At 41.7% G+C, this 25,940-nt stretch overlaps 3 protein-coding genes across 3 annotated transcripts; all 3 read left to right on the top strand.

Annotated features, from left to right (window-relative positions):
- Window positions 1–289: 289 nt before the first annotated feature.
- LOC135484546 (protocadherin Fat 1-like) lies at window positions 290–7,162 on the top strand. Its single transcript, XM_064766131.1, has 12 exons — window positions 290–734; window positions 1,624–1,815; window positions 2,068–2,327; window positions 2,619–2,745; window positions 2,980–3,206; window positions 3,371–3,623; window positions 3,921–4,258; window positions 4,685–4,880; window positions 5,198–5,393; window positions 5,578–5,754; window positions 6,167–6,481; window positions 6,919–7,162. The coding sequence occupies exons 1-12, from the start codon at window positions 569–571 to the stop codon at window positions 7,004–7,006; spliced, it is 2,535 nt and encodes an 844-aa protein (XP_064622201.1). The 5' UTR covers window positions 290–568; the 3' UTR covers window positions 7,007–7,162.
- Window positions 7,163–8,483: 1,321 nt separating this feature from the next.
- Window positions 8,484–15,600, top strand: LOC135484545 (cadherin-23-like). The gene is made up of 12 exons (XM_064766130.1): window positions 8,484–8,997; window positions 9,475–9,669; window positions 9,912–10,171; window positions 10,463–10,589; window positions 10,795–11,021; window positions 11,186–11,438; window positions 11,736–12,073; window positions 12,522–12,717; window positions 13,036–13,231; window positions 13,419–13,595; window positions 13,859–14,173; window positions 14,566–15,600. The coding sequence occupies exons 1-12, from the start codon at window positions 8,796–8,798 to the stop codon at window positions 14,651–14,653; spliced, it is 2,574 nt and encodes an 857-aa protein (XP_064622200.1). The 5' UTR covers window positions 8,484–8,795; the 3' UTR covers window positions 14,654–15,600.
- On the top strand, window positions 14,683–25,695 carry LOC135484547 (cadherin-23-like). The gene is made up of 12 exons (XM_064766132.1): window positions 14,683–15,794; window positions 16,422–16,613; window positions 17,206–17,462; window positions 18,894–19,041; window positions 20,088–20,320; window positions 20,826–21,078; window positions 21,701–22,038; window positions 22,665–22,860; window positions 23,283–23,478; window positions 23,671–23,847; window positions 24,263–24,577; window positions 24,944–25,695. The coding sequence occupies exons 1-12, from the start codon at window positions 15,707–15,709 to the stop codon at window positions 25,029–25,031; spliced, it is 2,481 nt and encodes an 826-aa protein (XP_064622202.1). The 5' UTR covers window positions 14,683–15,706; the 3' UTR covers window positions 25,032–25,695.
- Window positions 25,696–25,940: the final 245 nt, after the last annotated feature.

The following is a 25,940-nucleotide window of genomic DNA, read 5'->3' as shown; positions in this document are numbered from 1 at the left end:
GGTAGAGTCGTGAGTCATAAGTATCGCTTCGCTAAGTTTGCATAGTGCCGTGTTTTGCCGTTACGTCCAGCTAATAAATTATCTTATCTGACAATACGATGTGACATGGGGCCTATGTGAAATGGGCATTACCCACGGAATAGTTAGATAAAAAAACATCAGAGAATATTTTATTGCAATTTTTCTTAGTTGACAAGACTAGAATGTAAAATGACAGTAGATTTTTCATACTTGTATCGAAGTATTGATATCAACATCGCAGAAGGCACGCACGGGTGGAAAGGTCTCTGCAATGTTGACAGTTCTGTATCATCGCTTTTGAGATATCGTTTTTCTCGTCGTCGGTTCTGTTTGGTTTATTTTGAAGTAACAACTAAACTTTCAAGACTGATTGCTTAGAAGGTAAACTGTCATTCACCGAGATATATTCAGGGGATAAACAGCTTCGTTTCGGATATGGTACGGTGTATCAAACATCTTACATTCCAAACCCTTGTAGTTTTCCTGTAGAGATTAACACCCCGAGGAATATTATATTAAGGTTTGATCCAGACGCGTGACTTGATATATGTTGGAATTTCTACGTGAGAAAAGAGTACATATCAATCAAGCCGAGGATACAAGTTTGTTGTTGCTTATTTCAAGGATGCGTGGAGAAGCAAGTGGCGTCATGCGGTGTGTGTCCTTGTTTTGTTTGATGATTGTGATGTTTCTTCCCGACGAAATGGACGGAGGTAAGTTAAACGACAATACGGCTAGTTAGCAGCTTTATAACTAAACCGTTCCGAGTTTAAAGCGCAATTTTTTTAACATAGATCAAAAAAAGGTTCAGAAAGGTTATCTAATCATGAAAAGTCTGAAATGTACCGAATTCTCCTCAACTCACTAAGGCAGGCATCCTGCCTTCATATGCTTGTGTATCGTCCCACTCCTGGTACACACCCTGGGCGACGATTTTATTACATTGAGCCAAGTATAGATTCAGTAGGTCCACAGATGGTTTAATCACTTCTGGAACTGATCGCTGTCCTGAACCACAATGTATTTAACCACTCAAGAAAGCAACATAGACCCTAGATAACCCTACACAAGAGCCTTCCGATTGGCTCATTTCTAGCAAACACGCCAGGGATGCAGAATTCGACACTTTTAATTGGACAGTCCAAAGCAAGTCATTCCACACTTTCGGAAATCTCTATGTGTAGATGATTTTCAAATCAAAAAGTGTTTGGTTGGCCTCTGTAAAAGTACACTTATGAGAGTTTCAGATTTTTGGAATCGAAGATGTCTGAGGAAGTAGGCGGTAATCAGAACTTTTTTATAGTCATGAAGGCTATTTTTGTCGCCGCAAATGGGGGACACCCTAAGTATCGATAAGGTGGCTCATGCGCGCTCTACTTTAGACTCTTCTTTTCATGTTGCGCGCTCACAAATCACGAACTTTTTTATATTGCACTGGAAACAATCTGCTCTTACACAATAATAAACGCAGAAAATCATGAAGCATTACAAAATAACCGCAAGTACATTTCTTGGCAACAAATATAAGTTTTTTAGAGCCTTATCATGCTTGATCAATAATATGGAGTTTGATACATGCACATATTTAATTTGGTCATTCAGCCATTACATTTACCTCGCCGGCTGCCAATCCCCATACAGTTACCGCTCCAGAGAACGCTCCTCCCACGCCTATTGCCACGGTTACGGCTACAACCGATTTAAACGACCCTGCAACAGGTGTTCCTCCGACCAAGATGTTCTACACCATGACCTCTGCCCCAGCTGATGGCAAGTTCATCATCGACCCTAGCAGTAAGATATCAGTATTTTCTCGTTCCATTAGACCCTACTATGTTCGTTCAAAAATTTGAAAATGTACCACGATTTAAAAAAAATCCTAATTGCAGAATACGAATTGAATATAAATTTCAACATTGCCGTTTTGTACGGACATGTGTAGATTGATATGCAAGTACTTGAACTCCCAAGTTACTCTAAAGTTACAGCGAGATTTACGTTCACATGGGCTGCCCTACGGCAGTAAATTTGTGCTCCTACTTTCAGCCGGCATTATCACGGCCGCGGCAAATGCTACTTTTGACTTCGAGAACTCAGCCTTAGGTAAACCAACAGCAGATGAGCGTCGCTACGTGCTTACGGTAACAGCATTCAGTGGTATCTATGATGGGACACCTTTGACCCTTGAAACAGCCGACATGGTAATAAACTACGATATCACAAATGTGAACGAAGACATCGAAATTACCAACCTACCCAAGTGTCTCAATGTCTACGAAAATAATGGCCCAGAGACAATCGTTGCCGTAAGTCAATCGAGCAAAGTATAATTACACGACTATCACACCCCCTTCCACCACCCCCAAGTAAAATATTTCACTCGCGATATTGAGCAACGAGATAACTGATCGCGCTTTTGTCTTGCTGAAGTTGCATGGGGAGGGTGCCTGCAACCTTTAGTAAGGCGCAGACAAAACCGTGTCGAGATCGTTTGATCAATTTCAGCTGTGGTAACTTCTCTCTCTGATTTGTTGATCACTGAAGAGACCCAGGTGAAATTTCGTTTCTAACAATCAGCGATTTTTTTTCCAAACTAGGTGTCAGTGTCAGACGGAGATGAAACACCAACAGGACAAAGATTGTATAATTTCAATATAGAAAGCAAAGAGCCATCTGAATATGATGATTTTGATATTGACAAGAGAGCCCCTGCAACCGGAGGACGTAAGTATGAATCTGCGAAAAACTGAGAAAGTAATCATTTGAATATTACCAACTGTATGTGGTTAAAACATTGGGCATGACATGGAGCAACTATTTCGCGCCAGCGTGTAGCTCCGATGGTCAATATAAGTTTACCGATTTGTACAAGGGTTATCGTCAAAACCTTTTGAAATAGCATAGGTTGAATATATGTACGTATAAATCAGGACAAGACATATATTTTTTCATTACCAGCGCTTACACGACATGAGAGTTGGCTGAAAACGATAGGAAGCCTTAACTATGAGAAACAAAACAACTACAACATGACAATATCTGCAGAGGATGAATTTGGAAAAACTATCACACCAACACCCGTGAAGAAGACAAGGTCGCACAAGGTCGAGGTGCAGGTCATCGATGTCAATGAACGACCCAAATTCTACGAAACTTCGTCAACTTGTGAGGTAGCCGAGAATACGGTACGTAAGAGTGGCCGTTCAGTACGTGTAGAATGATGAAAAGAGCAGGTGTGAAGTAAAAAAAACGATCCAAAATTGTCCAAATGCTCACATTTTTTTAATTATGCATCATATTTGCATCATTTTACGTCACTTGGCTTGTAGATTCATCTTTTCCCTTTCAGCCGATCGGGACAACCGTATCAACAGGTATCTACCCATTCAGAGCCTTCGATGTGGACAAATTCCCAGGGCCAAACTGTCTCGGCAAATGGCCTGAATCAGTTGAATACTTCGTCGAGGGAAAGTTTAGCGAACTATTTCGAATGAGCAACGTGAATGTGACGGGGGCAGGACACGTGGATGGGTATCTTGTCGTTAACGCACTGATCGACAGAGAAGACCCGGTTAACCCCAGGAAAGGAACCTTTAACTTGTGTGAGTTGGAATCAGAAATGACAATACAAAATCGAGACCAAGATCTCGTTGAGAAGTTCTTTTGAGGTACACTCGAAAAAAAAAGTTATTTTGAGCTTTTGACCAAAAATTGAAAAAAGGTTTTCGGCGGGCACATGTATATCAAAGCGTTTTCAGTGAAAATTTTTTTTCAAAAATTAAGAATCCTTTATTTTTAAGACTGAATTAAAGTTCATTACATTTCGTAATATTTCGCTCAATGTAGAAATGAGCTCTTCCCTTTTTGCTTTATCTTCGAACTAACAACTTCTTCAACAGATGTCAATGCCCGGGACCATCGTGGTTTGCGTATCGCTGACAGAGATGAAGTGACGGTGACATGCAAAATCACAGACGTGGACGACAATCCGACCATCTGCAAAGATTACAAATTCGAAGCAGAACTCCAGGAGAACACCCCTCATGATACGCCAGTGCTGACGGTCTCCTGTTCGGATAAGGATGATACCACTACCAACCCAATAATATATGAAATAAAAGACGTGGGAATCGAAAAGGAAGCCACCCTGGCAGACAAGTATTTTCATTTCGGAAGCGGAGGAACGAGTCCTATCATGACAACGAAAGCAAGGCTGAACCTTGAAGGCGGTACGACGGTGAGTTGGAACTTATGACACATGTTGGGCATAAAGTGGAACCTCTCAAACCGAATGGTGTTGGCGAAACACCATTATCAACACGAGGCATCAACAATCTTTTCATAAGATTTGATAACCCTTTCCAGCTACACGGTGCTCAAAGCGATAACCTTTCGAAATGTTCCCCAATAAGCGATGGGAAGAACCCTGTCTTTTAAATCCTTAAGGTCCACAGTTTTCTGCAGATACAGCGAAGTCTTGGTCCAATGTTTGGTTTTAGTTCTTTTTATCGCCAAGGCACCCTATAATCAGAGTTGAACATCACAACAATATTGCGCCTGAACTGAGACTGAACTGCAACAACGCTCACAGGTAACCAACAGAAAAATAATTGACGATTGACTTTGATATTCTGTCACTTCAAATTTCCTTGCTTGCATGTAGCTCAATTTCACGGTGACGGTACGACAGGGCGCAGCCTTCTCTCAGATGTCCACGACCTTGTCAGTGGACATAACAGTCATCGGAAAAAACGACCATCGACCCACCATGGACAAAGACTTCTACAACTTCTTCGTTGCTTACAATGAGAAGGATGGGTTTGCGATTGGGAAGGTGTCGGCCAGTGATCTGGATCAGCGTAAGCTTCATTCACGGCATATCTCTCCCTCTTACTTTTCAGAATAAATAAGATTCACAGACATGAAAAATGTTGAGTTCTCATTCAGAAAGCGTGCTCTACTTCTGAGATGATCAGAGCTTTCATTTGTTCAGAATTAAGACACTTGTCATTAGGCTCAGCATCCACAACTCTGCCTTTAGCCATTCTTACGCAGGCATTGTTGCACTCGTTTCTACTTTCACGTCGCATCAATCGCACGAGGCCTCGCCCGCAATATATGTGGCGGGGTAGCCTACGCTTATGTGATTTTTCATTTCTCTGTTCGTTATCTTCAGCGAAGTCCTCCATTACCTACTTTCTTGTTGAGAAGGCTGAGGGTATCCAGCTTGGTACCGTGTCAGGACAACTTTTTGTCGATTACACCTACATCAAAGCGAAGGGTATAACTGCTGAGAAGACGCTGGAGAAGAACCAAAAATACTGGATGAGTGCTCGTGCTAACGATAACGACAAACCACCATATTATTCGAAGTGAGTATGCCTATGAAAAATGCTTAAAGCGAGTGTTTCTCTCTCGGGAAAGGCCACAGTATTAAAAGTAGTCAAGGTTGCGTTTCAGTATCATGCCGTGTGTGGGAGAGCGATATCTTCGCATTGCAGATAAATTGACAGAAACGAAGCTTCTTATCGTAACTGGTTCTATTTTTGATTTCAGTTACGTCTACATTCGCGTGAACACGTACGTAAAGGATGATGTGATGATCAACATTGAAGTTGCTGTAGGAATAGGGGACTTCTCCGACTCACAGTTAGCCGAGTTCGAGCAGAGCATATCCAACATTTGTAAGCCATGCAAGGGAATTTGTCCGGAAAAATCAGCTAAGGGCGTGAAGTAAGCATATACGGGTTCAGATGGCAACGTGTGGATTTATCGCTTCATCGACCGCCCCTGCCATAGTGTGCTGTTGTCACGAGACACTCTCTAGCATATTGTTCAAAGAAAAGGCAGCAAGATTTGGTAGATTTTCATATTGGCCAATAGGGCAGGAAGTCTTTAGCAACTTGCTTGATGTAAGTGGTAAATAGTTATGATAACGTATCTTGAGGTCCAGTCAAAATATTATCGAAACGAACCTATGTGAGTATATTTTTCATTAGATAGGTTCAGCAAGTGACTTTATCAGGAAAGATTTTCCGTTTAGTTGTTGTACTTACTCACTTCTTCAGCCCTTGTTGGAATTAGGTCACAACGCAATCCCTCCACTTCATATTAACTACTCTTAAACTCTGATTGGTTTCTTCAGCACGGTGGTCACCTGTTTTGCCCTGACGGACGACAGGACATTCCAGAAAACCAACAAGGAACAGAAAGTATCATTCGTCAGCCAGGACGAACTCATAGATTACCTCACCAGTGAGAAGTTAGTCGCTGGCAACATCTATGGATTTGGCACTTACGATATCGTGTCGGTGACCAAGTACGGCCAGGGACCGGATTTGCTACCACTCTGGATCGTGCTGGGAATCCTCGGCTTCATCGGGCTTCTCTGCGGTCTGGCATTCGCCATCAAGGCATGCATATCCCATGGGCTGTGCAAACCTAGACCATCTCAACCAAAGTAAGTCATAACATTCTATTCGTGTCCTATCGACGGGTATCGTCAAAAGCTCCCCTAAAATCATGTCAATCTGCCGTCGTTGTGCGTATTTTCCATCCTTCAGTTGAAGAAACGAGGAGACTTTAGGATAGTTAAAAATAACAGGATTACCCGATTTCACATCCGGTTTCGCATGAGCATTGTTAAGTAACCAAGGTAAGCAAGCCGCCACTGAGAGATTCTTCTTCATGCGCTCGCGTTACCGGTTGAACCCAATTGAACCGTTCTTCACATTATAGATGTAGCCCTACTTCAGCAGGAATCAACACAAAGGGAACGGCTAGAATTCCCATCAACATACCACCAGCTCTCACATTATGACTGGTGTCATCAGGGCTTCAGTGCAAAGATGCACACTCTATATTCAAAGTAGCGTTGTAATTTATTTCCATTTCCAGACCACCTGCGAAACAGCTACATCCTGAAAGTTATGATGTGGACACTTTCAACTTCAATTACGCTGCTCACGACAAGGGACCCATGTAAACAAGATACCAAACTTATCAAAACTGAAAGAATATCAGAAAGAAAGTATACATTTTTTGTAGATCGACACAGAATTTTGTTAAGACTAATTTTCGACACTACCGCATCTTCTTCAAGTTCTGTCAGACTATTTTGAATACGATCAAATTTAGCCATTAGTTTTTGTTCTGCTATTCGTCGTTGTTTAAGTTAGGAAGGATGCCTTGCAGCACAGTGATTGTGGTTAGTTCTAGATAATAGTTCGTTCTTGCCAGTCTGTGCGCGCTACTGTGCCCCATAGACCCACCGTCTCACCTAGCCCGTCCATACCAGCTTAGAAAGTTTAAGATACCGTATAATTCTTTGTAGGAGGTCAATTATAAGGCCTTGCATGCATATCATTGACCCGATCAGATTATCGTCTGTCACATTTGAATGTTAATGCCCAACATTTCTTTTCATGTCAATTAGTTTCTATTTCTTTGTTACTTTCATGCGGAAAATAGTCACCGCCATAATGATTACAATGAATATCAAGCTTATAGATCTTCCAATCTGACATCTATGGGATTGGTCATATCCTCCGAATAAATACACAGAAATATTTGAATAGACAACCTGCGAAAATATATTGCGGACATTTGAAAAGTCCTTTTCACAGGCAACGTATGTTTACCATGGCATAACAGTAATAATAAACAGGTTTATTCAAGCAATTTACTTGAAGTTGTCCATGTCCTCCAATGTTCATGATATTTTGCGGAATGCTCTTGGTGATGATTTGATTTAAAACATGACTTTCATGTAGTGGAATACTTACGCTGCCTGTGAAAAGGGTTTTTCAAAATGGCCGAAATTTATTTTCGCAAACCGTCTATTGTGCCGTGTAGGATATAAGGAAGGTGTTGCCGGGTCAAGTGTTGAGGGGGTAGGTTGGGGCTGTTTCCTCCTTAAGGTGAGAGAACAGTATGCATCAAGGGATGTTGGCGGACTTTTCTTGGGGGACTTTTTCTATACTTGCACGCCGGATTCAAAAGCTTTTAGGATTATTTCCTTTTTAGGTAGAGTCGTAAGTCATAATTATCGCTTAGCTAACTTTGCATGGAGCCGTGTTATGCCATTGCGTCCAGCTAATAAATCATCATATCTGACAATACGATGTGACAGATATTAGATATGGGCATATCCCACGAAATAATTAGTTGAAAAGCATCAGAGAACCTTTCGTTGCAATTTGTTCTTGGTTCGGCTGTTTTTGTCCAAACTAACCCGACTAGAATGTAAATTAACTGACAATAGAGTTTTCATACTTGTATCGAAGTGTTGATATCAATATCGCACGTGTTCATAACTCACGTCATCCAAGTCTTTGAACATTTTGATACACATTTTGTGCAATCATATTCCATTAGAGCGGCAAGTGATTAAAGATTAATTCCTTGGTGTATATGTTTTTCGAGCAGAAGGCACGCATGGATGGAAAGGTCTCTACAATGTTGACATTTCGATCTGTATCATCGCTTTTGAGCGATTGCTTTATCTCGTCGTCGGTTCCGTTTGGTTTATTTTGAAGTAACAACTAAACTTTCAAGACTGATTGCTTAGAAGGTAAACTGTCATTCACCGAGATATATTCAGGGGATAAACAGCTTCGTTGCGGATATGGTACGGTGTATCAAACATCTTACATTCCAAACCGTTGTATAACCCCCCCCCCCCGAGGAATATTATTAAGGTTTGATCCAGACGCGTGACTTGATATCTGTAGGAATTTCTACGTGAGATACTGCTATGACCGCATCAGTGTGACATGAGTACACGTCCCCCAGGATCCCTAGTCGTATATCGTCTTTCTGATCAGTCGGGTCAAAGACAGGATATCAATCAAGCCGAGGATACAATTTTGGTGTTACTTATTTCGAGGATACGTGAAGAAGCAAGTGACGTCATGCGGTGTGCGTCCTTATTTTGTTTGATGTTTGTGGTGTTTCTTCCCGACGGAACGGACGGAGGTAAGATGAAGGACCATAGGCCGGGCATTGCCAAACCTCACCGAGTGTTAACAAGCGCCATTGAGTTTTACGGTCTAGTACGAAAATACAACAAATTGAAATATATTGATTAAAACAGATTCAGAAAACATTAACTTTGGCTCAATAAGAGAATCGACTAGAATTTTCTTCAAATCCGATATTGATGACGTCATTCGCGCCATAAAATATTTCATCTAACCTAGATTCTAAAAGGCCTTTTCAAAAATGCAATTGAAACGTTGAGTCAGCTACAAGCATTCTTAATCGAATCACTGAGCATTACGGTACATAGGCTATGGGGAAAAGATCGCACAAATATAGAAATGTGAGATTATTTCGCGAAGAAATACATTATATCTGCCCTGTCCTTTAAAAACAGTTACTAAACAGCAAGGCACTAGCTTTGCTTTGTAATCGACAAATTAACGATTGTACAAACTCTAATGTGTTTTCCAGCAATCTGGTTCAATAAGCCGGACAACTGGCGAGTGAAATTCGCAGAGAACAATCCACCAGTCCCTCCCACGCCCGTCTTCACAGTCAAGGCTGCAACCGATTTAATTGACCCTGCAACTGGTGTTGCCGCGACCAAGATGTTCTATACCATGACCACTGACCCACCCGATGGCAAGTTCATCATCGACTCGGAAAGTAAGGAAAGGCATTTTCTCGCTTATCCTACTCCGTTCATTGAAACATTTGAAAATTGAACTTAACGTGGATTTGAAAATTCCTAACTGTATAATAGGAACTGAATAATAACTTCAACAATGCCGTTTTGAGAAGTATAAGAATGCTTCACTTAAAAAAAACAGGTTTTGGACGCTTGAATATTGCCCCTTTTCCTTATTGATTGTACAAACCTTATTCTTATTCTGTGGTTCTACTTTCAGCCGGTGTTATAACGACCATACCAAATCCTAATTTCGACTTCGAGAACCCAGCCTTAGGTAAACCAACAGCCACGGAACGTCGCTACAAGCTGTCTGTGACAGCATTCAGTGGTCTTTTCCAACAACCTGGTAACACCCTGGGGACGCGCACTTTAGTTCTCGACTATGACATAACAAATGTGAACGAAGACATCGAAATTACCAATCTACCCAAGTGTCTCAATGTCTACGAAAATAATGGCCCAGAGACAATCGTTGCCGTAAGTCAATCGAGCAAAGTATAATTACACGACTATCACACCCCCTTCCACCACCCCCAAGTAAAATATTTCACTCGCGATATTGAGCAACGAGATAACTGATCGCGCTTTTGTCTTGCTGAAGTTGCATGGGGAGGGTGCCTGCAACCTTTAGTAATGCGCAGACAAAACCGTGTCGAGATCGTTTGATCAATTTCAGCTGTGGTAACTTCTCTCTCTGATTTGTTGATCACTGAAGAGACCCAGGTGAAATTTCGTTTCTAACAATCAGCGATTTTTTTTCCAAACGAGGTGTCAGTGTCAGACAGAGATGAAACACCAACAGGACAAAGATTGTATAATTTCAATATAGAAAGCAAAGAGCCATCTGAATATGATGATTTTGATATTGACGTGAGAGTCCCTGCAACCGGAGGACGTAAGTATAAATCTGCGAAAAACTGAGAAAGTAATCATTTGAATATTACCAACTGTATGTGGTTAAAACAGCCAGCGTGTAGCTCCGATGGTCAATATAAGTTTACCGACTTGTACAAGGGTTATCGTCAAAACCTTTTGAAATAGCATAGGTTGAATATATGTACGTATAAATCAGGACAAGACATACATTTTTTCATTACCAGCGCTTACACGACATGAGAGTTGGCTGAAAACGAAAGGAAGCCTTAACTATGAGAAACAAAACAACTACAACATGACAATATCTGCAGAGGATGAATTTGGAATAACTATCACACCAACACCCGTGAAGAAGACAAGGTCGCATAAGGTCGAGGTGCAGGTCATCGATGTCAATGAACGACCCAAATTCTACGAAACTTCGTCAACTTGTGAGGTAGCCGAGAATACGGTACGTAAGAGTGGCCGTTCAGTACGTGTAGAATGATGAAAAGAGCAGGTGTGAAGTAAAAAAAACGATCCAAAATTGTCCAAATGCTCACATTTTTTTAATTATACATCGTATTTGCATCATTTTACGTCACTTGGCTTGTAGATTCATCTTTTCCCTTTCAGCCGATCGGGACAACCGTATCAACAGGTATTTACCCATTCAGAGCCTTCGATGTGGACAAATTCCCAGGGCCAAACTGTCTCGGCAAATGGCCTGAATCAGTTGAATACTTCGTCGAGGGAAAGTTTAGCGAACTATTTCGAATGAGCAACGTGAATGTGACGGGGGCAGGACACGTGGATGGGTATCTTGTCGTTAACGCACTGATCGACAGAGAAGACCCGGTTAACCCCAGGAAAGGAACCTTTAACTTGTGTGAGTTGGAATCAGAAATGACAATACAAAATCGAGACCAAGATCTCGTTGAGAAGTTCTTTTGAGGTACACTCGAAAAAAAAAGTTATTTTGAGCTTTTGACCAAAAATTGAAAAAAGGTTTTCGGCGGGCACATGTATATCAAAGCGTTTTCAGTGAAAATTTTTTTTCAAAAATTAAGAATCCTTCATTTTTAAGACTGAATTAAAGTTCATTACATTTCGTAATATTTCGCTCAATGTAGAAATGAGCTCTTCCCTTTTTGCTTTATCTTCGAACTAACAACTTCTTCAACAGATGTCAATGCCCGGGACCATCGTGGTTTGCGTAACGCTAACGGAGGTGACGTGACAGTGACATGCAAAATCACAGATGTGGACGACAATCCGACCATCTGCAAAGATTACAAATTCGAAGCAGAACTCCAGGAGAACACCCCTCATGATACGCCAGTGCTGACGGTCTCCTGTTCGGATAAGGATGATACCACTACCAACCCAATAACATATGAAATAAAAGACGTGGGAATCAAAAAGGAAGCCACCCTGGCAGACCAGTATTTTCATTTCGGAAGCAGAGGAACGAGTCCTATCATGACAACGAAAGCAAGGCTGAACCTTGAAGGAGGTACGACGGTGAGTTGGAACTTGTGACACATGTTGGGCATAAAGTAGAACCTCTCAAACCGAATGGTGTTGGCGAAACAACCAATATCGACACGAGGCATCAATAATCTTGTTATAAGATTTGATAACCCTTTCCAGCTACAAGCTGCTAAAAGCGATAACCTTTCGAAATGTTTCCCAAAAAGCAATGACGAAGCAAGATGGGAGATGCATATCTTTCAGAACCTTCTGGATAAAGGTTCACAGCTTTCTGCAGATACAGCGAAGTCTTGGTCCAATGTTTGGTTTTAGTTCTTCTTATCGCCAAGAACGTACAGCGAGGCACCCCATTGTCAGGGTTGAACATCACAACAATATTGCGCCTGAACTGCAACAACGCTCACAGGTAACCAACAGAAAAATAATTGACGATTGACTTTGATATTCTGTCACTTCAAATTTCCTTGCTTGCATGTAGCTCAATTTCACGGTGACGGTACGACAGGGCGCAGCCTTCTCTCAAATGTCCACGACCTTGTCAGTGGACATAACAGTCATCGGAAAAAACGATCACCGACCCACCATGGACAAAGACTTCTACAACTTCTTCGTTGCTTACAATGAGAAGGATGGGTTTGCGATTGGGAAGGTGTCGGCCAGTGACCTGGATCAGCGTAAGCTTCATTCACGGCATATCTCTCCCTCTTACTTTTCAGAATAAATAAGATTCACAGACATGAAAAATGTTGAGTTCTCATTCAGAAAGCGTGCTCTACTTCTGAGATGATCAGAGCTTTCATTTGTTCAGAATTAAGACACTTGTCATTAGGCTCAGTATCCACAACTCTGCCTTTAGCCATTCTTACGCAGGCATTGTTGCTCTCGTTTCTAGTTTCACGTCGCATCAATCGCACGAGGCCTCGCCCCGCAATATATGTGGCGGGGTAGCCTACGCTTATGTGACTTTTCATTTCTCTGTTCGTTATCTTCAGCGAAGTCCTCCATTACCTACTTTCTTGTTGAGAAGGCTGAAGGTATCCAGCTTGGTACCGTGTCAGGACAACTTTTTGTCGATTACACCTACATAAAAGCGAAGAGTATAATTACTGAAAAGACGCTGGAGAAGAACCAAAAATACTGGATGAGTGCTCGTGCTAACGATAACGACAAACCACCATATTATTCGAAGTAAGTGCTACAAGTGTTAAAAGCGAGTGTTTCATTTTCGAGAAATGCCTCGGAGGTAAATATACTCAAAACAGCGTTTCACTATTCATGTGTTTTGTGGGGAGGGAGGGCAGCGATATCTTTGTAGAGCCGATGAATTGAAAAAAACGAAGCTTCTTATCGTAACTGGTTCTATTTTTGATTTCAGTCACGTCTACATTCGCGTGAACACGTACGTAAAGGATGATGTGATGATCAACATTGAAGTTGCTGTAGGAATAGGGGACTTCTCCGACTCACAGTTAGCCGAGTTCGAGCAGAGCATATCCAACATTTGTAAGCCATGCAAGGGAATGTGTCCGGGAAAATCAGCTAAGGGCGCGAAGTAAGTACATACATTTTGTGCATTATGCAATAAAGGGGTTCAGATAGCAACGTGATTGATCTCTTCCACTAGTGCTCCGGCCATAGTGTGTTGTAATCACTATAGGTGATTTATCATATTTGGCATTTATTAGATTCACTTATCAGGTAAGTCTTCCTTTAGGCTACTATCCTGCTGATGTATCTTCGAACCTCGCTGGAAGGTAACAACCAATGCCACCTCTCCACTTCACCATTATAATTCTCATCCGTGATTTTCTTCAGCACGGTGGTCACCTGTTTTGCCCTGACGGACGACAGGACATTCCAGAAAACCAACAAGGAACAGAAAGTATCATTCGTCAGCCAGGACGAACTCATAGATTACCTCACCAGTGAGAAGTTAGTCGCTGGCAACATCTATGGATTTGGCACTTACGATATAGTGTCGGTCACCAAGTACGGCCAGGGACCGGATCTGCTGCCACTCTGGATCGTGCTGGGAATCCTCGGCTTCATCGGGCTTTTCTGCGGTCTCACATTCGCCATCAAGGCATGCATATCCCATGGGCTGTGCAAACCCAGACCATCTCAACCAAAGTAAGTCATAACATTCTATTCATGTCCTATCGACGGGTATCGTCAAAAGCTCCCCTAAAATCATATCAATCTACCGTCGTTGTGCGTATTTTCCATCCTTCAGTTGAAGAAAAGAGGAGACTTTAGGATAGTTGTTCACCGCCAGTAAGTCGGCACGCCTTAAAATCTACCTGTAATTAGTTTGGACATATCCAATGGGCTGTGTCAACGTCAACCAAAGGCCTCAGCGGAGTATTCGTTTGGATAATCCGACGACTCTTATTTGAATCGTTCTTCACAATGCATATTTACTAAGCCGGAAGCAAGCATCAACATAAAGGGAACGACTAGAATTCCCATCAAACCTACCACCAGTCAAAGAAGCATTATCTACAATGTATTTCCAATTCCAGACCACCAAAGAAACAACTCCACCCCGAAAGTTATGATGTGGACGCATTCAACTTCAATTACGCTGCTCACGACAAGGGACCCATGTAAACAAGATACCAACCACAACAAAACAGAAAGAAGCTACCTAAGTTTGAATATTAAAGTTAGAGAACGCGCAAAGCTTTTTGGTTGATATATCTCATGTCCTGAAATGGACTAAAGGACATTTTCTTGACTTTGGATGGAACAAAAGCTCTGTACACTCATTCCTCGTAAATAGCAAAGAGAGCGACTGCTCAAAACTTTGTTTATTTTGAGATCATTGTTAAAACACTAAAATCGACACACCTTGTGACATGGTGCCCGCCTTTGACCTGGCACGTCTATACCAGCTTAGAAAGTCTGATATACCAATAAATTCATCTGTCACATTGTTGTATTCATGTCGAACATGTCTTTAGAAACTCAATTCATTTCTATTTCTTTGGTATTTTCAATCGGATATTGTCAATGTCAAAATTGTTAAGAATAACAAGCGTACAAATCCTCCTATCTGACATGTACAGAATTGGGCCTTGGCCTACCTTTCGAAAAGGGCAAGATTGCATATAAATTTTGTATTTATGTATCTAAGCATTGGTATCAACGGTATCGCATGCGTATAGTTTTCATAATATCTACGTCATCCAAGTCTTTGAAAGCTTTAAAAACGTTTTGTGCCATTCGTTCATCACATCGGATTTTAACGAGATCGAGGTATGGGGTTATGCACACAAGGCACACAGGACAGAAAAGTCATAAAGTTTTGATATTTGAACCTGACGCATTGATTTCGAGTGACCGGTGTATTTTGAAGTAAACAACGTCCCTTGCGACATATGACTTAGGTGGTTATTAGCCAATATTGAAGACGGGTATAGTCAGGGGTAAATAGCTTCACTGTGGATATACGGAGAACTTGGGAGTGTTCCATCACTGAGGAATAGGTAATTGTGATTTGATATCTGTGAAAAATTCTTCGTAAAATATTAAACGGAATACCTATCTGCCAGGAACTCTTGTTGTATTTCGTCGTTCTGATTAGAAGGAGAGTAAACGTTGGTGACTGAACAGGTTAGACAACAAGACGAAGATACAACTGTATTGTCCCTAATTTCGAGGATGTGCGGAGAAGCAAGTGGCGTCATGCGGTGTGTGTCCTTATTCTGTTTGATGATTGTGGTGTTTCTTCCCGACGGAATGGACGGAAGTAAGTTAAACGAAAATACGGCTAGTTAGCGACATTATTACTAAACCGTTCAGAATTTAAAGCGCCACTTTTGTCTACACAGATCAAAACAGGTCCAGAAAGGTGATTTAATCCTGCCAAGTCGGAAATGTACATAATCCTCTATAACCCACTAAGGAAGGCATCCTGCCTTCATGCTTTATATCGCCCCCTCCCGATATGGAGATGAAATTCGAATTAAAAAATGTTTGGTGGGCCTCTGATCAGTACACCTATCAGAATTTGAGACTTTAAAAAATCTAAGACGAGATGTTTCCTTTGTCTGAGGAAGAAGGCGTTGGTTGTTTTTTTATGAATCGTGAATGCTATTTTTGTCGCCGCAAATGGGGACACCCTGCGTATCGAGTAGGTGGCCCCTGCGCGCTCTACTTTAGACTCTTCTTTTCATGTTGCGCGCTCACAAAAAACACGACCTTTTATATTGTACTGAAAATTTTTTTCTCTCGAACAATAATAATAGAAAAACATTATGAAGCATTACAAAGTATCCGCAAGTATCTTTCTTGGTGACGAATATAATTTAATTCGGAACCTTATCATGCTCAATCAATAAGATGATACATGCAAATGTTTAATTTGGTCATTCAGCAATTACATTTACCTCGCCGGCTGCCAATCCCCATACAGTTACCGCTCCAGAGAACGCTCCTCCCACGCCTATTGCCACGGTTACGGCTACAACCGATTTAAACGACCCTGCAACAGGTGTTCCTCCGACCAAGATGTTCTACACCATGACCTCTGCCCCAGCTGATGGCAAGTTCATCATCGACTCGAGCAGTAAGATATCAGTATTTTCTCGTTCCATCAAACTCTACTATGTTCGTTCAAAAATTTGAAAATGTAGCACGATTTAAAAGAAATCCTAATTGCAGAATACGAATTGATTATAAACTTCAACAATGCCGTTTTGTACGGAGATGTGTAGATTGATATGCAAGAACAGCGAGATTTACGTTCACATGAGCAGCACCATGGCAGTGTTTATTTATAAAAAAGCTGAGCCACTCGAAATAGAATGAACACGTAGGCCTACAAAAGGGTTTCATCAGAGAAGGAAGTCATCTGCAGCTGATTGTTTTACCACCTAACTTTTTGTGACTATGGGAGTAGGCCTCTCGCTCCTTCTGATTATAGGCTGCTCAAAATGACGACTATCACCCAAAACACCTTGCACGTCCCGAGGCCTCCACACATGACGTCAATGAAATCGTTACCAATGAGGTGCTGCGGATTAGTTCTCACTTTCAACTCGGGCAACTCAACTTCCAACTCGGGTGTTGTCGAAATCAGAGTCTTTCAAATTAATTTATTTGAAAGACTCTGTCGAAACATACGAAACAAACTTATAAATTTGTGCTCATACTTTCAGCCGGCATTATCACAGCCGTGGCAAATGCTTCTTTCGACTTCGAGAACGCAGCCTTAGGTAAACCCACAACAGATGAGAGTCGCTACGTGCTTACGGTGACAGCATTCAGTGGTGTCTATACTGCGACACCCGCTCTTGAAACAGCCAACATGGTAATAAACTACGATATCACAAATGTGAACGAAGACATCGAAATTACCAACCTACCCAAGTGTCTCAATGTCTACGAAAACCAAGGCGAGCAAACAATTGTTGATGTAAGTTAATCCATAAAAGCTTAAAAAGGAGATTCACAATTATATTTTGGAGTTTGTAGTGCGGTATCACATACAGCAAATGTAAACATACATCACAACTTCATCTTTCAATAATTTTCAATTTTAATGACAACCGAGATAGAGTGGTAAAATGAAGTAGTATGGTGCTAGGGATTGGTCATATCATTTCTCGGGATTTGGGAAAGCAATCGATTCGTGATATCGTTCTTTAGAAGCCCACAGATTGAGTTGTTTGTACTTAAGGACTTCATATCGGGAGCTTTTTCTGTATACCGAGACTAAGAATTTGAATGTGGTCAGTTCGGGCTTATACGTTGCATGGATAGGGTTTGGCAGCTCAAGAAATGCACAGAAAAAGCCAAGTCGTGACCGTGTGACCGGACAATGCTGAGATGACTCTTAACAGTCTCATAATGGGTCGATCATCCGATCATGTGGTACATTTTGAATACAAAACGCATTGCAATTTGAAACCTGCAGGAATGACGTCAATGATGTACAGCTTTCTAGGAATAAGTAGAGACCTCCGATCCCATATATCATGACAAGATATTCACAATGAAATGATCTTGATTGGCATTCAATGAATTTCATTTCCGATTTATAGTCGATGCGTTAGTGACAGCGCGAACTACTCCTAACGAAAAGTTAAGGAGGTACCTTTACTTTGCTTATTCATCTGAAAGGCACAGCTGAGATCGATTTGAGATTAACCCCCTGCTAACCAACCCTGCTCCGTGGTTCTTTATCGCTCTGATAGCTTTCTACTTCAATTCCTAGTACCATTGTATGCGCAAGAAATCCACATTAAAAGAAAATGAAATGAAATTTTAGAACTTGTCTGATGATTGAAAATATTATCGACCAGGGCCCAGTTGTTCAAAGCTCCGTATCTGCTAATATACGGTGGCTTGGTGGCCACTAAACCACCGTTATCTTAGCGTGCCGACAAGTTTGCTCCGTTAGGCTGAGCTGCCGCTAAGCCACCGCTAAGGCAGCAGGACATAAATGGCTCCAAAATGGGGTTCCGCCAAGTTTTAGCAGACGTTAAACTAACCAGGCTTTGAACAACGGGCCCACGAGCACCGTAGCAACCACCGCAAGATACAACAGTATACAAGGCCATTCATTTTTAACTGAACAGTGCTACGCTGAACCGAAATGATGGATGGAAGCTTCCCACAGGATGGCTACCTGCCTCTGCTCCGAGCGTTGGGAGGTGGAAGCGGAGGACTAACATATGCAAGCATCGGACCTTCCTCGTTTCCATCTGAAGGCCTTGTCTGAAGGCCAAATCATTCCGTGAACTAGATAAGATGGACTGTATGTCATCGCAAATTCCGGATTTAGCTTAATAATCATTCAATATTCACAGTCACTGTTCGACGACTATTTTGTTTCTTAAAACAGGTTAAAGTAAAAGACGGGGATGACACCACTTCCTTCGATTCGCCATTACCGGGACAACAAAAGTATAAATTTGTGGATGATCCAGCTAGCAAGGAGCCATTAGGAAATAGCAAATTCACAATCAACATAAGAACGACCGCTGGCACAGGTAAGTTATGATATAGCAGCTTTAACTATGATGATAGTGACTCCAAAACAGTACCTGAACTGACCTGAATACTAAGGCGACATAGCGGTCGAACAAACACACGTCCACATTCATACAACGCACTTTTCAGACCAAGACTACGTCCCGGGGAGGTCAAAACACGTTTTCTTTCTCAGCTGTGTCCGTTCGAGCAGTCCGAGAATACGAATCCTCGTGCTTAACACGCAACGTTTTTTTTTTTAGTAATTGATAAAATTGCGTATTAATAGCCAACGCTGATTATGTGTACATGTACATTGCTTTTGTCTTGGCCACAAGTAAAAAAATTTGCTGCTGTACAGTAGCTAGACATGAGAAGGTAATGAATACCTTTTGTGTGAACAACATCAATGCTGTAAGTCGAAAGCAGTGTGAACGAATTTACATCACTGATAAATCTAAAATTTAATTGGAAGTGACTATTTGGCAAGCCCGGCTTACCAAACAGCGCCTTTTTTTCTCCCCTAGATGGAGAGCCGAACTCATGCATATTCAACCATCCAGAAGCTCATTATCATTCGTGGCAACACGGTCAGCAACACTGGAGTTACAGTGAAACGCCTTTAGAAATGCACACTAATGCATTTAACATGCTTATCAGTTAAATCACGTTTATGACTTTTTTTGTAAATCCATACAGTCATGTACATGTACATGCTTCTTCATGGATCATTGACCAAAACCCGAGTTTAGTAACAGAAATTGAATCGAGAGCGGGAAGTCGGCCATTGTTAAATATGCGCATATAAATTCGAATATGACGTCACTGCTCTCTGATTGGCCAACATGTTGTAACCTCTCCGGCTCACCAAAGAGGGTAGTATTTTTGCCCTGTTTGGCAAGCCCGGCTTGCCGAACAGGGTGGCTTTTTAGTGCTGTTTGGCAAGCGGCTCTCCAAACAGGACAAAAAAAGATGCCTGTTCGGCGAGCGGCTTGCCAAATATACTCAAAGAACGGCGTGGCATTTCAGAGCATGATTATTTAAATATTTGTTTCTTCGTCCACAGCGGTTACGCGATACGCGAGTGATCTGAGAGCAAGACCTCTCAACTATGAGGAACAAAACAACTACAACATGTCAATATACGCAGAGGATCTTTTTGGAGCAACAATCCCCCCTAATATCGCCGATCCCAAGTTGAAGACCAGAATGCACAAGGTCGAGGTACAGGTCATCGATATCAACGAACGACCTCGGTTCTACGAAACTACGTCTACATGTGAGGTAGCGGAGAATACGGTAAGTTAAAGGGACAGATTGGTGGTGCCAATCTAATGTTGGAAAGGAGGAGGCGTGAAGTTAAAAATGGCCCACTGATAATTTCTTTGTGTGACAGCGAGAAACAGTATGGAAGTGTTTCTTTGTTTCACGAAAGGTTTCGAAGGCAGAGGGAGAGAGCCTGTCCAATAGGACCTGCCCCTGTATGCCACTGAGGGCAGTAGCAGAGGAGCTTGACACCCACGGTTTCTGTCCTCAAGCTAAGTTCGACATGATACAAAACTCGGGAAATAAGTATGAATAAAACACTTAAAGTCAGGACCGCAAACATGGTCAGTCTGATGCTTGACTGAGCCAGAGTTGGTTAACTTGGCGCCAAAAAAGGATGACGATTGGTGAGATATGATGACGATTGGTGAGATATGATGACGATTGGTGAGATGTATGGTACCTGTAATGAAAGTGACACTTGATATTTGCAGCATTTTACGTCAAGTGGTTTATCAACTCTTCTTTTCCCTTTCAGCCGATCGGGACAACCGTATCAACAGGTATTTACCCATTCAGAGCCTTCGATGTGGACAAATTCCCAGGGCCAAACTGTCTCGGCAAATGGCCTGAATCAGTTGAATACTTCGTCGAGGGAAAGTTTAGCGAATTATTCCGGATGAGCAATGTGAATGTGACGGGGGCAGGACACGTGGATGGGTATCTTGTCGTTAACGCACTGATCGACAGAGAAGACCCGGTTAACCCCAGGAAAGGAACCTTTAACCTGTGTAAGTTGAAACCAATAAAAAATCGAGACTAAGATCTGATTAAGAAGAAGCAGTCTTTCTGATGTACACTCTTTTTAAGCTGGTGTTTTGAACGGGTACAATATGCAACCCTTTGAAATGTTTCAGGGGAGTGCAAAACTCAAAAACCTTATTTTCAAGAGTGAATGATAGGTCATGTAATGTACAGTAAACGAGTGCCGTTGAGTCCTTACTGGGGTGTGGGTGATCGGGTTTATGACTTGTATGCGGGTCGTGGGGCTGATCATGGTTCTCTCTGGGGGATTATACGGTACCATACAGTTGATATCCTGTTCTAATGGGACACTATTGCTTTGCCTCGCCCCAGTCTTATGTATAATCATGTATATTTGGTTAATACACTATTAAATCAAGGTTCACGTACATGTACATAACTATCAGTTCTATAGATCTTAACGCAGAGTATATTCAGTTTAATGTTGCGAAGAGCTTTTAAAAAAAAGTTGTGGCCCACAAAAATTATCTGTGTTGAGAAGAGTAAATATCAACACTGCATGCACTTACATCCAAAACACAAACTGCAGTTCAAATTATGAATGGATCAGAGAAATAAACAACTTCAGCTACGCCTTTTCTTAAACAGATGTCAATGCCCGGGACCATCGTGGTTTGCGTATCGCTAACGGAGGTGACGTGACGGTGACATGCAAAATCACAGACGTGGACGACAATCCGACCATCTGCAAAGATTACAAATTCGAAGCAGAACTCCAGGAGAACACCCCTCATGATACGCCAGTGCTGACGGTCTCCTGTTCGGATAAGGATGATACCACTACCAACCCAATAACATATGAAATAAAAGACGTGGGCATCGAAAAGGAAGCAACCCTGGCAGACCAGTATTTCCATTTCGGTAGCAGCGGTAGTAATCCTATCATGACAACGAAAAAAACGCTGAACCTTGAAGGCGGAACAACAGTGAGTTGGCTCTACAAACTTGTTAAAGATACGCGTATCCGTTACAGGGCCAGGGCCCGGGCCACACAAGATATCTGTATCTATCTTACATGTCCTGTCGTATTATAATACGATAGCAATTATCACTGCGCTTTCCAACTACATCTCTGCTCAAAGCAAATACCATTCGAAATGTACCCCAAAACATTCTCTTCAGACTCGATGGGTTATGCATGTCTTCAGTCCATCTGGATTGCGTCCCACACATGTACTGCTGCTGTCACCGTGTTCGTTTTACTTTTTCACAAGAACTTAAAACAAGACACCCAATTACCGATGTTGAACATCACAAACAAATTGCGCATGAACTGATATAAGACTTAAAGTAAAACCTAGCCCACGGATTATTTAAACAGAATAACAATAATTGACACCACCTAAAACGGCTGTCTAAATAGGCGGTGCTGAGTTTCACTAGGGTGTGTGACGTCATGTTGGACAAAATTGACTTCACGGCACTGTCACAGTAATGCGATACCCTGGTAAAGTCAGCGCCAAGTAGAAGAGATCGTATAGCTTTGCCAGTACCTTTGTGATTTCGATGTGCTAATGAATTCATGAACTTTAATTTCCTTGCCTTCTTCCAGCTCAATTTCACGGTGACGGTACGACAGGGCGCAGCCTTCTCTCAAATGTCCACGACCTTGTCAGTGGACATAGCAGTCATCGGAAAAAACGACCACCGACCCACCATGGACAAAGACTTCTACAACTTCTTCGTTGCTTACAATGAGAAGGATGGGTTTGTGATTGGGAAGGTGTCGGCCAGTGACCTGGATCAGCGTAAGTTGAATCTTTCTGCACATCTCTCTCTATTCAAGTTTTCAGCATTGCATCATATTTGATTCAAACAAATGTAATTCTAAAATCTTCAAAGCTTTTATGAATTTATATCAAATACATTCTTGAGGCGGATCTTTGCATATAAGGCTGTACTACGCGATGTACAAACTGTTGGCCACAAAGACGAGGGCAATGCATATGCGATCGTGTATAAGGACCACTGGAATACGTAGATTAAGAGAAAGGGAGATGGAACGACTGGCTAACATCGCGGCGAAATAGCCTAATATACATTCACCACAAAAGTGCTTCCTGCCGCATCTCTTTCACCCCACCTTGTGTGTGGGAAACGCAGCGAATACCAAGCGCGATCTATGCGGCGAGATGTGCTATTGAGGCCACTCTTTGCTCGTTATCTTCAGCGAAGTCCTCCATTACCTACTTTCTTGTTGAGAAGGCTGAAGGTATCCAGCTTGGTACCGCGTCAGGAAAACTCTATGTCGATTACACCAACATCAAAGCGAAGAGTATAATTGCTGAGAAGACGCTGGGGACGAACCAAAAATACTGGATGAGTGCTCGTGCAAACGATAACGACAAACCACCATATTATTCCAAGTGAGTATGCCTATGAAAAATGTTTAAAGCGAGTGTTTCTCTCTCGGGAAAGGCCACAGTATTAAAAGTAGTCAAGGTTGCGTTTCAGTATTCATGCCTTGTGCTTTGTGTGGGAGAGCGATATCTTCGCATTGCAGATAAATTGACAGAAACGAAGCTTTTTATCGTAACTGGTTCTATTTTTGATTTTAGTTACGTCTACATTCGCGTGAACACGTACGTAAAGGATGATGTGATGATCAACATTGAAGTTGCTGTAGGAATAGGGGACTTCTCCGACTCACAGTTAGTCGAGTTCGAGCAGAGCATATCCAACATTTGTAAGCCATGCAAGGGAATTTGTCCGGAAAAATCAGCTAAGGGCGTGAAGTAAGCATATACGGGTTCAGATGTCAACGTGTAGATTTATCGCTTTATCGACCGCCCCTGCCATAGTGTACTGTTGTCACTAGACACTCTCTCTAGCATGGTGTTCAAAGAAAAGGCAGCAAGATTTGGTAGATTTTCATATTGGCCAATCAAGGCAGGAAGTCTTTAGCAACTTGCTTGATGTAAGTGGTAAATAGTTATGATAACGTATCTTGAGGTCTAGTCAAAATATTAACGAAACGAACCTATGTGTGTATATTTTTCATTAGATAGGTTCAGCAAGTGACTTTATCAGGAAAGATTTTCCGTTTAGTTGTTATACTTACTCACTTCTTCAGCCCTTGTTGGAATTAGGTCACAACGCAATCCCTCCACTTCATCTTAACTACTCTTAAACTCTGATTGGTTTCTTCAGCACGGTGGTCACCTGTTTTGCCCTGACGGACGACAGGACATTCCAGAAAACCAACAAGGAACAGAAAGTATCATTCGTCAGCCAGGACGAACTCATAGATTACCTCACCAGTGAGAAGTTAGTCGCTGGCAACATCTATGGATTTGGCACTTACGATATAGTGTCGGTCACCAAGTACGGCCAGGGACCGGATCTGCTGCCACTCTGGATCGTGCTGGGAATCCTCGGCTTCATCGGGCTTCTCTGCGGTCTGGCATTCGCCATCAAGGCATGCATATCCCATGGGCTGTGCAAATCCAAACCATCTCAACCAAAGTAAGTCATAACATTCTATTCATGCCCTATCGACGGGTATCGTCAAAAGCACCCCTAAAATCATGTCAATCTACCGTATTTTCCATCCTTCAGTTGAAGAAGAGGAGACTTTAGGATAGTTGTTCAACGCCAGTAAGTTGGCACGCCTTAAAATCTACCTGTAATTAGTTTGGACAATTCGGTGTCTCCCAAATGAAGCTTTCTTTACGATGCATATGTAGTCGGAAACAAACTTCAACGTATAAAAAGAACGGATGAAATTCCCATCGAACCTACCACCAGGTTTTACATTACGAGTGGTATCCTTAAGGCAGCCAATATGCACCTTCTAGTCTAAGAAGCATTAACATTTATTTCCAATTCCAGACCACCAAAGAAACAACTCCACCCCGAAAGTTATGATGTGGACACATTCAACTTTAATTACGCTGCTCACGACAAGGGACCCATCTAAACAAGATACCAACCAGAGGCGATTTTAACCATGTTAGCTTAGACAATGGGTTGGAAAACCACGCGCAAAATAATCTTTTTTGGGTGATATACATCATATCCTTAAGTGGAATAAAGGAACATTTTCTTGACTTTGGATTGAACAGAATTTTGTATACTAACGCAATGTAAATAGCATGCAGAGATTGTCAGAAGCTACAAGTATTATGGTATGGCTGTAAATAACAATGTCAACTCGTGTTCAATACTTTCTACACTGAAAGATGACCCTGCGTTTGCTTATCTAGGAAGCTGAGTGAGAACATGGAAACATTGGACTTAATGTTAGAACATCCACATTCTTTATACTGTACATGTACATACGTTTATTTAATATCATCGTTAGTGTATCGTTTTGGTCATCTTTATGGAATCAGCCTAAAGATATTTATTTTTACCCATTACCCTACATGTAGTATTATACTCAGATGCAAAACTACAACCTTTTATGGATGCATTGATAGGAAAATGATACGAACTCGAATCAGCGGATTCTTCTCTTATAGAACCAACACCAGGACCTAAATATCTCGACATACGAAATGACATCAAAAGTTACGATTATGTTCAATTGTAATGCTTGATGTAAATTACATATTTTCGAAACAAAGATGATTTTTGCACATTATCAGTCATTAGTAATTGTTGTATTGAGTAAAGCACACTTGATATAAAAACTAATGATAATTCGACAATGGAGTCCATCTCTTTATAAATGTTTACATACCACAACACAGAGGTAGCTAACTTTTCGGATCGCGATGAGATTCGCCCCAACAGACAATAGTTCGTGACAATTCTAATGTTTCCTTTTAAATGCCGAGATGGCGTTGGTGATAAAAACCACAGACCAGGACATATTATCTAAAGC

Source organism: Lineus longissimus, chromosome 3 (genome assembly GCF_910592395.1).
Source record: "Lineus longissimus chromosome 3, tnLinLong1.2, whole genome shotgun sequence".
Classification (NCBI taxonomy): domain Eukaryota; kingdom Metazoa; phylum Nemertea; class Pilidiophora; order Heteronemertea; family Lineidae; genus Lineus; species Lineus longissimus.
Note: the sequence above shows the minus strand (reverse complement) of the source record. Positions and strands in the feature narration are given on the sequence as shown.